Source organism: Anopheles funestus, chromosome 2RL (assembly GCF_943734845.2).
Source record: "Anopheles funestus chromosome 2RL, idAnoFuneDA-416_04, whole genome shotgun sequence".
NCBI lineage: Eukaryota > Metazoa > Arthropoda > Insecta > Diptera > Culicidae > Anopheles > Anopheles funestus.
Window position 1 is genome coordinate 6,127,443 of NC_064598.1, and position 11,248 is coordinate 6,138,690.

Consider the following 11,248-nt stretch of genomic DNA (forward strand, 5'->3'; position numbering starts at 1 on the left):
TTGTTCTTAAAAAAAAGTTAAAAGTTTCATAAAAAGGCTCAAGTATCAAACATACAATTACTTAAAATCAGTCGCATTCAAACGCAAATAATATTGATGTAAATTTAACTGCACTTTTATTAATTCCCACATTAGCAAACACATGTCTTAAACATTCTCCTAATATCTATAAACACTTTAACAAACTGCACAATGGTGGTTTGTCTGACTTACAACTGAAGCATACTACCCTAAGCATCCGTTCCCACGGATGGTGGAGTGCTTTTCTCTACCAAGCGATTCCTTATGGAGCGTTGTTTGCTAGCCAAACTGGTACCATTCTTGCCACCCGATTCGGTGCCCAGATCGAGTTTTTTCACTATCCCATTGATCGGTTCGGTACGTCTAATTTTTGCGCTCGCGAAAGCACTTGTTGTGGGTCGTTTGGAAACGCGCAGTACGGACGCCGTCGAAACGGCAAGCGAACAGATCATCGCACTGTAGTGCTGTACTTTAAAGTTTTTGCCAAACGTAACACCGTCCGTTGTCGAGCGCAAAAAGTTCAACCGTTTCTCATCGCACCGGTACACTTCGTCCTTCTCGGGGAAGTACAGCAGCTCGGGATCGGATTCTGGCTGCGGTGCATCTTCCACCGTTGGCTGTTCCACCTTCGGTACGGGTGACGATATCAACGGTCCGGGTGATTTCCGTTTTGCATCGCACACAAACTCCAGCTCGATACCCTGATCCTCCATACCGCGTCCGGCGAAAGCCTTGTTCTCGTTGATGTACTTTTTCGCCATTGCCAGTGCCTGTTCGCGACATTTCTGTTCGTGCCGCTGGATCTGCTTGCGCACCCTTATTAGGCGACGAGCTTCGTAAAAGTTCGAGGCAAATATTGGCTTCCGAATTTTGCCCTCCGTTGATTTCCACTGTCTTTGCAGCGATTCCAACGTGGCATCGTTCGTTTGCGTTTCGCCGTTTAGCAGACGCTCAATTTTCGAATCATCCCCGCTCGTAAGCATCTGATCGATCACGACCGGTTGCACTGGTAGTACGATCGATTCGGATTTGTTGTACGATTTCAATGTTTCAGGACTTTTTTCCGAATCGTCACCTGATTGGATGCCGGAGGAGGACGAATCGATCGGCGTACCGCCACTCGTTGGTGTCACCGAACGACAGTTGCGATCCAGTTCCTTGTCGTTTGGTGATGGAACCGAATCCACAGCATCTTTTGCAGGGGATTTTTCCTTTTCGGGAACTTTTTCGTTGGATTCCTGTGCGGAGGGTAATCTCTCCTCAGCGCTACGATTATCAACGGACGCCGGTGGAGGACCGGATCCTCCAGAACCGTGCTTATCGTTACCATCTTCCGAATCGCGATCACTCGATCGACGGTCGTTTTGGTGTTTGTTATGTTCCTGATAGTGATCATCATCTACGTTTGACATTATTGTTTTATCAATCTTCTCATCGACTTTTTCTTCGTCGTTTTTTTCTTCTTGTTTCACTTCCTCTTCATCCCTTTTTTGTTCCGTTTCGATCGGGATTTCGTCGGTTTTAACTGGTGCGATTGATGGAATATGTTTAGCATCTTCAGCACTCTTCACACTACAGCTGCTAGCATCGGACAGTCCTTTCACCTTCGAAGGACTGTCTTGGGCCGATGGTAGTGCTTCTTCTGAGCGTGAATCTTTCGTATTTTCGTCACTGAACGTGTCTTCACAAATTTTCAGCGAATGTTCCGATTGTGACGTCTCCTCGTCTTGCAGTGTGAGGTTAGGCTGATCGATATCATCTTTAAGTTTCTCGGGCGTGTCTGTTGGTGTTTCCATCGGGGTCTCCATTGCGGTGCTATCATCTGAAACGAGACGAAAATGTAAGCGAAATTGAACGCAACGTAAATTTGAATCTAATTTCTTACCTTCTTGATCGCGCTCTCGATTAGCATCGCCATAACTCTCTTCAGCACAAGCAATTGCTGCCGACGGGCGTCCAGTGCCGGTGAAATCATACTCATCTTTCTTGAAATCGAATGTGATCTTCTTGCTAACCTCTGTATTTCCTTCGTGTTCTCCCTCGTTGGAACTAGACACTTTGTCCATTGAACTGCTGAACAGTGTAGGCATTTGGGCTTCTTCGGTAATGTCCAAGCGTTCATTTTCTTCCGAATGCTGCATCTCTTCACTGGAGGATGGTGCAGTTGCTGTCAGCAGTTGACTGTTGCTGGACACCTGCGACAGCTGAGAATCATTTGTTGGTCCAATTTCCTGACTGAACTCCGAATCTTTCGTCGTCGGGTACTCCTGTTCGTCGGTTGGCGGCACATTGTTCGATTCCTTGGTAGGAGTTCCGCGTGCAGGACTCTCCGCAGGATCGTCGCTTTTTACCGATTCCTGCGAAGTTAGTCCGCTGATGACGGAAGAGTTTGAATCATTCATATCGTCCTTCGTTTTGCTCGGAGATCGCACTTCCAGCGGTTCGAATGCGGGCGATTCAAAATCATCTTGTTCTTTCGATTCATCTAGCGCTTCATCGTCTTCATCAATGTCCATGTTTTCCACGACATGTTCTACCGGTTCTTCGGTGGGTTCCGGTGGTTGTGGTAGTTGTTGTGGTGGTGGAGGTGAAGGAGTCAAGCATCCGTCAGACTTTTTGTCCGAATCCGGGCTTACCGCTTCCAGGTCTTCTAGCAACGATTCGGGACACGAGAAGGGATGCTCATTCCCGTTGAAGGATGACTTAGGTTTTTCAATTCCAAGATAGTTGTACACAATTTCTTCTACCTTCGGCTGGAATATGGTGGCTATTTTTGGGTTCACCACCTGGTCAACAATCCGTTCAACACCGGCATCGAGAAATCCAGATCTGGAAAGATAATTACCATATTGTAATGTGGTACGCTTTCTATCGTCGTACTGTGCACACTCACTCGATAATGTTTTTACGCAATTGATCGCGCAGTTGATTTTTGTACCGAATATTATCGGACCATTCCTGCTGACCGAGAAACTTATTCACCGTACCTTCCACGCGCTGACGCAAATTTTGATAAGCAGGTTTCGTATCCACGTCGGCCAAACACTCTTTCCGGAACTGATCGAAAAGGCCTTGAGACTTTAGTTCCTGCACCATGGCGTCGATAAAATGCGGATCGTCTATCATGATCGCTACGGTACACCGGAAAGGTGTGTAACTTTAGCTACGCGTGCACATTAATAATAGACAAAAATGGAGTATAATCAATCGCATGGAAACTTATCAATACATTGTTTTCATCAACGCGATGCTCAATGCCACCGAGTCAATAGCATAATTGCGCACCACGTAATGCTATGGAACCGATGTTTTTTCAAAGATTTATATGTTTATATGTGAAAACAACCATAGTACCTACCTCCTTAAATATAGTTAAACGTATGCGTTACATGAAACACAAAATTTATGCACTTTGTTTCTACAGTAGAGAACTTTTAATAAACACAGGAAACTTTTCATACAAACAAACTACGCCGACACGAATTGTAAATTTGACAATAGTTTGACAGTCGGTACAGCCCAAGATTTATAGAGCCGTAGGTGTTTTCGTTTGTTGTTTTGGATATTATTAACCTTGCTGATATTTTGTTTACCATTCATGTTGCCGGGCAGAAAGTACGCCGGGTGTGCAATCGTTGCTAGAAAATGAGTGAAATGCTGCAAAATGGTTCGGCTAACGACGCGCTGACCGAGTGTTACGATCCGGTTGCTATTCTGCTGAGTAGCGTAAATCACGATACTGAAAATCTCACCGAAGTATTGCGGTAAGTGTGTTCTACTGTTGCACGAGGCAATCGTAACCTATAATTTACCACAATCTTCCCGTAGACAATGCGAGGTCAAGTACAACCAACTCAGTGGGCTGGTGGAGGAAGATTTGCGACAGATGGGCTTGACCAACAGTCAGGCAATACAGGAAATTTTGTCTGAAATATCCACCCTGTCCAATCAGCAGAGGCTTTACGATAGGTAAGCTGCGAACATGTTTTCCCTGTTCGACCACATGTGTCACTCAAACACATTAACCCGATGCCGGCCTTTCCCCCTTTTCCCAGTGTGCTGCGGAACGAGTTCCAACCGCAAGAATACACACAAACAGTTTGCAGTAACACTTTGAACCACATGGAAGCGATGAGTTGTATGATTCGGCTAATACAGCTTAAAACAAAAGCATCCTTTCCGCATAATATGCTGTTAGATGATCGGTTTTATGCATCAGAGTTTTGCCTACAGCTGACCGATAAGATAAAGCAAAAGCTGGACGACATTCATTCCTGCCTTAACCAAACACCAAAGTCACGATCATTGAAACGGAAAATAAGCCTACCGTTAGTGTTAATATCCGGTGCTGTATTGCTAGCGCTTGTTTATAAGAAAGCTATATCAATTTTTTAAGAGCGGTTCTTTATGTTACCTCTATAGTGTCTTCAATCAGGATGGGCGCCAAGCGTTGTCGGCATTTCTTGTTTTGAGAATACAATTAAAGCCATAAAACTTGTTGTAAGTTATCTCATATCTTATTGATTCGTAAAAATACTAACAAAATACTGATAACAAATAGAAAATGTATTCCAACTGTTGATCTGTACAACGATCTATTTTTCTTAGAAAAAGAATTGTGATTTTGCTTAAAGATCTACGAAGCAGCGTAATATTTGATTCACTCGCAAACGCCACCAAAAGCTGGGGTTTAAGTCATTTTAAGTAAATATTGGCTTATCAATAAACTGCACATAAGGGTGCTGGATGTGATGCTGGTACTCGATCATCACAAGCTGGTTGTTTCCTTTTTTTAAGATGTGTCTCGGCACATAGAGAGTTATTTGAGGTCCAGCCAATGGCCAATAGCGACCCAAGTTGAAACCGTTTATAAACACTAACCCTTTGCCCCACACACTCGGGTACAGGTAGGTATCGTAAATCGTATCGGTATTAATCATAAATGTGCCGTAGTAAATTTGTGCTCCGGCACCAGCTAGATCCTCCTTTTCTGTGGGTTGTTGGGACAAAAAGTTCTCCAGATAGTTATAGCTGTCTAGTGGGAATGCCGTGATGGTCCAGTTGTATAAGGGTTTGGCATCAATCGTCACTGATCCTAAAATACCCTTAAAGTCGTTCGGAATGTTGTAATTAATACGACCCTGGCTTTCTACCAGTAGCTGAAGCTTTGTGCCCAATCCCACACTCAGCGCAATCGAATTGACGCTGGTTTCACGTGACAGTATACCGTAGAATGTCTGTTTGTAAGAAGAAGGATATTATTTTAAGTACGAATGTTATGAGAAAGAGCTCACCCCATACTCACCCCATCGACATGCACGTAAGCACGATCATGCAGATGTTCCACCTTCAGTGTAAACGGATCACGTTTCAACCCGGCCGGCAATGTTGTTTCGTACAGCAGAAAGCCAGAATGTTGATTGAGTGCTTCAAACGAAACAGTTGTAACGGCAGCAACCATTCGGCTCGATAACATTGTTCGTCCGTGCTTCGATAGCATGGATCCGCGACGTTCCAGCCACACCGTGTCCAGCGTCATTTTGGGCATTTTTGCCGGTGCAGGCACACCAGGATCACCGAAGTGCTGTCGTTTGGAGTAGATCAAATGCAAACCAGTTAGAGGCGAGAACTAAGCCACTACACACTTCACTCCACTTTCCGTACCTCAAGCAACACCTTCCGAATTGCGAAATACTTTGCCGTAGGATCACCGGCCTCGTCCAATGGTGCGTCGTAGTCGTAGGACGTTATATCGGCACTATACTTACCGGGTCCAACATCATTTGCACCGGCAGTAAATCCGAAATTGGTACCACCGAAAAACATGTAAAAGTTCACGTTTGCCTTCTGGTTGAGCATGATCTTCAGCGTGTTAACCACCATTCCTGCATCGACACGTGCCGTCGGTTCCATCCAGTGCGTTAACCAGCCGGGATAATACTCAGCATTTACCAGTGGTCCTTTGGGCAAATACTTGCGCAATTGCTGCCAGAATGCCGACGGATTATTTGCTAAAAGAAACCGTAAGTAAATTATTAGAAAAAAGTAAACCTAACACAGCAGAAATTAAATTACTAATTCCAAAATCCAGTGTGGGAAGAATTCCGGGGATGGAACCACACTTTAACAGCTCCGGTCCATCGTTTGTAAACAGTACGGCTTTATCCTGCACGTAGTGAACTGAAATGCAAACAAATTAAACTAGTTAAATAACGTTTCCTATAACCGTTAATTCAGACGAATTCAGACGTACCGGTTAAATTTTTCAAGAACTCCATATAGTTGCCGTCGCAGGCATGGAAGGATCCGTACTCATTTTCAATGGACACCATAATTACAGGGCCACCGTTCCCGTACAGATGCGGTACAATGCGTGGCATTAGTTGACTGTACCAATTTTGCACTTCACTCAAATAGTCTGCCAAAGCAAAGACAAAGTTGAACAACGTTATTTAGAGTGGAAAACTGTTGGGATGCGTTTCGACTAACCTGCATCGTTCGTTCGTAGCTTGATCGTAGGATACTTGGTGAGCAACCAGTGAGGGAATCCACCCATATCACGCTCCGCACAGATGTACGGTCCGGGGCGCAGAATGACAAACAGATTCTCACTTTTTGCTATGTCGATAAATTCCTCCAGATTGGCAATCCCATGCCATTGGTACTGACCTGGCATCGGTTCGTGTAGGGACCATTCGATGTAACTAGGGCACATTAGTCGCATAGTTCATAAGCCTGATTGAAGTCTCCCATTTCCCCAACAATGATCCTCTTCCGATACTTACGTCATAACCGTGTTCAATCCAGCCGCCCTCATCGATCGCAAGATGTGCCGCCATGATTGGGGCAGTGCACGGAAATAATGAAACGAACCGGAGATGAACTGGAACGGTTCGCCGTCTTTCGTGAAGGTATCGTTTTGGAAGTCGATATCGAACTTTCGCTACGATAAAGAAGTCAGTCAACGATAGATTATAATCGCTTGCAAACGTCGACACAAACATTTCGCAACTACTTACAGCTGGTTGAACAGCTTCAATCGTTTGCAAGGCACAAACACAGAGTGCTATCGGTAGTAGCACTAGATAGACGTTCATCTTGTAACGTTCAAATTGCTAACACTTGTAATTGATTGGTTAGAAGAGGATGAAACACGAACCACTAATTAATCAACGCGGTAAGCACGACTATTCCGTAGGCACGTTCGACCAGTTCTGTCGGTTTGGGATGGAATTAGCTCATAGGCAAATGAGCGATTGCGAATTGTTGTTCGCGTTTCTGTTTTGTCTGTCTCCAATCTTAATCCTCCCACAATAAGTCCCACAGGATCTTATTTCAGCAAGGTTCAACGTGGGCGGGATAGAGTGCGTCGACCGTAACCTAACGGGATCTACTGTGCTCTGTATATCTTTTAATTTGTTTTCACTAATTTAAATATTCAAATTCACCAATATTCAACTACAATAATGTTTGTTGTTCTATTTCAAATAACACGGTCTGGCTATTTCAACCACAGTAAAACTTTTGCACGACGGTTCAAAATTCGTTCCCAGCAAATCTTTGTTTGCGAACTGTTCCCGTTGGATCGCTCACCGTACCAAACCGCCGCGGTTCAGGTGTACGTTGCAACTAACCAGCATATTCGATTCCGGCCGGACCTCAACAACAAACCTGCCAGCGACATCGGCTGGCTTATCAAACCCCCACCCGTGCAGCTAATCAGAACATGCCTCTTTGTTCATGCTGTGCGCCACCCCACTTTGCACGAGCCGCAACGATCGCGCCGTTAGAAACGATGTGATTTTTTTTTGTTGAATGACATAACGGGTTTTATATTGAACAGATTCATCGATAGAATTCCAGACATCCCAGAATACTGTCCGAGCTCCGATTGTACGCACTCAAGAGGGACACCATTTTAGCATGCGTAGTGTTATGTGTTGCGAACACGTCCTGTTCGTAGCTATTGTTGGGCCGGTAGTTTGTGAAACGCTTTTTAAAAGTAGACACGTGTTTTCCGTTTGGATGTGTATATTTGTTTTATTCTACTTTGTAAAAACCCAGATTAAATAGCTGGCCACTTAGTTACACAGTTTGGTATTAAGAGTGTGTCCCATTTGGCACAGAGTGCCGTGGTCGTCGAAGTTGCTGCAATAGAAGTTTCGTACGAATTGAAACCAGGTCAACGATCAACGATGCACGATAAGCGAGAATCACTGTATGATAACGTCTGCTGAAGCACCGTTTCGATACAAGAGCGATCGTCTGTCCGTCTTACCTCCTCAGTTGAATGATGGTGTTTTGGAAAACTTTATCGGCGGAATAGAGTCACACTCTTTCTGATATTCAATAATCGAAAGATAGTTGTTTTTGGGTCTTAGCAAATGTTTCGAGACGTACAGTGTTACCTGTGGACCGACCGTAGGCCAATAGCGCCCGATGTTAAATCCGTTGATAAAAATCACTCCCTTGCTCCATCCAGTTGGATCGAGGTACGTATCAGCCAGTTCTCCCTCAACGTCGAATGTTGCATAGTATACGGACATTGGAGTTACCCTTGGTGCGACATCTCCATTGCGTTGCTTCCGCTGGTACCTTATGGCACGCGCAATCGGTTTAAAATCATTCAGCGGTAGACTGTACATGGTCCAGTTAAATATTTCCCGCGTGTTAACGTACACGTTCCCCACGATACCTTTGGAATCGTTTGCGGTCCCAAAGTTGATGCGTCCCTGGTTCTCGATCACAATGCGCAACGTTTGACCCGCGTCTAGGGCGAGCGGTAGTGTGTTGATTTGGTTTTCGCGGGATAGAACCCCAACGTACCGGTCCCCAATAAATACGTAGCCCCGATCGTGCACACCCTCCACGACGAGTTTGCGTGGGTCCGTCTTGATGTCGTCCGGTATGAGTGCCTCGTATAGTACTAAGCCAGAGATTTGGTTTAACGCTTCGAACGACATGGGTAAATGGTTGGTGACAGTTTGAGTGGAGAGACGATCAAGTAGTGCCGGCTCAAGTATGCTTCCTAATCGGCTCATTGTTAAGGGTGGAAGTTGAATCTTGAGTGCTGCAAGTAAACAGTGAATATATGTATGCGTGTGTGTTGGTGCTGCTGTTTTGTCTTTATGCGAGAACACACTAACCTGGTTCTGGAACAGGTACATCGGGCTTCGGAAAGTACTTCAAGATGATGTCACGAAGAGCGAAGTACTTTGGCGTTGGATCACCGGACTCATCCAGTGGCGCATCGTAGTCGTACGAGGTGATATCAGCCACGTATTCTCCAGGACCCTGTTTGTTAGCTCCCGCCGTGTATCCATAGTTGGTACCGCCGTAAAACATGTAAATGTTTACATTGACCTTGTTGCGCAACATAAAGTCCAGGCTGTCGGCGACCAGCTTGGTTTCGGTGCGGGCCATATGTGATTCCTGCCAGTGCGTTAACCATCCCGGGTAGTATTCCGCATTGACCAACGGTCCTTTGGGCTGTGTTTTTCTCAACGTGTCCCAAAAGCCATTAATTTCGTCCTCTGGCGAAGAATATGTCTACGCTTTAGTGAAGAGTATTAAAGAGTGAACGATCCAAGACAGCTGAATTTCTACCTGTTCCCGGTCCAAAATCGAGCGAGCTCAGCACATGCTCTATCGCACCGCATCCCTCCAGTCCCGGTCCATTATTGGTAAAGAGTACCGCATTGCCCATCACGTACCGTTCTAAAGTTTAAGTGAAGGGGATTACGATGGCATTAGAATGCTGATGACATTTGATTCTTGCTCACACCCATACCCGTCTCATCACGCAACCAGTTCAGGTATTTATGATCGCACGCATAAAACGATCCGTACTCGTTCTCAACCTGTACCATAATGATCGGACCACCTTGTCCGATAAGAAACCTTTGCAGACGGGACAGCAGCTGTGCATACCAGGTCCGTACCTCCCGCAGATAATCTATGTGAGGGAAGGAAAGGTCAGAAATGAATGGGACATCGGTCGTTTTCTTTTTGTTGGTACAACGAAGAAGCATCCCTACTGATATCGTTCGTTCGGAGCAGTATGTTTGGATATTTGTGTAACAACCATGATGGGAATCCGCCCATATCGCGCTCAGCACAAATGTATGGTCCCGGGCGCAGAATAACGTACAGTCCTTCGTTATCGGCCAGCTCCATAAAATTCTCGATATCGGCCATTCCTTGCCAATTGTAAACGCCTTCCGCGGGATTGTGCAAAGACCATTCCACATATCTAATAAAAACGAGATATCGACATCGGTGAATGACCGAGGTGAATAAATTACGTGAAACTGCACGCATCTTATCACTAACTACATCCAACAAACGGTCTTATCTTGCCCTGTACAAGTATCTTCTCCACTGACGCTTAATCCTCCATGTCGCCGTCATTGATCAATTGGTGCAGATAATACTCCGTCGTCACACTCGAAGGGCATTCATTCTTGATCACAATGCATTGTTTACACTCACGTCGTAATTGCATTAAGACCGGCAGCGCGCATCGACCGCAAGATGGATGGCCAGCTTTCGGGCAGTGCGCGGAAGTAGTGGAACGAGCCGGCCACGTACTGGAAGGGTTTACCATCCATCACAAAGGTGTTGTTGTCGTAGTCAATGCTGAACAGCCGCTGTGAGTGATGCCGAAAACAAAAACATCCGTCGGTCAGGTTCAGATATACTAGTTTTGAACAGCTGAAACATGCCTGCGCCAATCTTGGGAAGCGTTTGCCATATGTTAACCCTTACCATATCCACCGAGCGTGGCGTAGCAAGCAAGATCACCAAACAGGAAAGAATGTACACGATGTTGGCCATGCTAGGCGAAAGTTTTCCGCAGAACATTTCCCGCAGGCACGCACCGATAAACTGAGCTTGTTGCTGTTGCAGTACTACGTCGAATGGGGCGTTCAGCCATGGGAACTCGTGTGTAGATAAGCGCGATCCGCAACGACCATTACCACAGTATACAGTCTTGGATCGGCCCAGACGGAATGGGGGAACGCTCAAAACACATTCCATTCTAGAACTGAATGGGACAACATGGTAAACGTAAGGGTGCCGGGTGTTCTTGAGTTCTCCAGTTGTGGACAATTATTCAATTGGTAGTGGTTTTACTGTCGGCAGCGACAGTTCCGAAGGCAAAGGTCAGTTGGTTGTATTATTTGCCTTTTTTAAGGAGAAGCAAGAGAGCTCTGTGATAGAGCAT

General features: G+C 45.4%; 4 protein-coding genes across 4 annotated transcripts; 1 reads left to right on the top strand and 3 right to left on the bottom strand.

The window, feature by feature from the left end:
* Window positions 1–91: 91 nt before the first annotated feature.
* Window positions 92–3,532, bottom strand: LOC125764231 (biorientation of chromosomes in cell division protein 1-like 1). Its single transcript, XM_049428225.1, has 4 exons — window positions 3,380–3,532; window positions 2,915–3,184; window positions 1,907–2,850; window positions 92–1,843 (listed from the first exon to the last, which is right to left on the bottom strand). The coding sequence occupies exons 2-4, from the start codon at window positions 3,145–3,147 to the stop codon at window positions 231–233; spliced, it is 2,790 nt and encodes a 929-aa protein (XP_049284182.1). The 5' UTR covers window positions 3,148–3,184; window positions 3,380–3,532; the 3' UTR covers window positions 92–230.
* Window positions 3,533–3,612: 80 nt separating this feature from the next.
* LOC125764239 (uncharacterized) lies at window positions 3,613–4,522 on the top strand. The gene is made up of 3 exons (XM_049428247.1): window positions 3,613–3,785; window positions 3,850–3,990; window positions 4,077–4,522. The coding sequence occupies exons 1-3, from the start codon at window positions 3,667–3,669 to the stop codon at window positions 4,414–4,416; spliced, it is 600 nt and encodes a 199-aa protein (XP_049284204.1). The 5' UTR covers window positions 3,613–3,666; the 3' UTR covers window positions 4,417–4,522.
* Window positions 4,523–4,566: 44 nt separating this feature from the next.
* Window positions 4,567–7,921, bottom strand: LOC125764238 (beta-galactosidase-1-like protein). The gene is made up of 8 exons (XM_049428246.1): window positions 7,041–7,921; window positions 6,807–6,964; window positions 6,511–6,725; window positions 6,275–6,439; window positions 6,097–6,201; window positions 5,686–6,032; window positions 5,327–5,605; window positions 4,567–5,258 (listed from the first exon to the last, which is right to left on the bottom strand). The coding sequence occupies exons 1-8, from the start codon at window positions 7,116–7,118 to the stop codon at window positions 4,722–4,724; spliced, it is 1,884 nt and encodes a 627-aa protein (XP_049284203.1). The 5' UTR covers window positions 7,119–7,921; the 3' UTR covers window positions 4,567–4,721.
* A 113-nt stretch (window positions 7,922–8,034) lies between these two features.
* LOC125764236 (beta-galactosidase-like) lies at window positions 8,035–11,081 on the bottom strand. Its single transcript, XM_049428241.1, has 7 exons — window positions 10,789–11,081; window positions 10,513–10,670; window positions 10,059–10,273; window positions 9,812–9,976; window positions 9,628–9,738; window positions 9,168–9,554; window positions 8,035–9,091 (listed from the first exon to the last, which is right to left on the bottom strand). Exons 1-7 carry the CDS (start codon window positions 11,059–11,061, stop codon window positions 8,304–8,306), a joined length of 2,097 nt encoding a protein of 698 aa, XP_049284198.1. The 5' UTR covers window positions 11,062–11,081; the 3' UTR covers window positions 8,035–8,303.
* Between the last annotated feature and the right edge of the window lie 167 nt (window positions 11,082–11,248).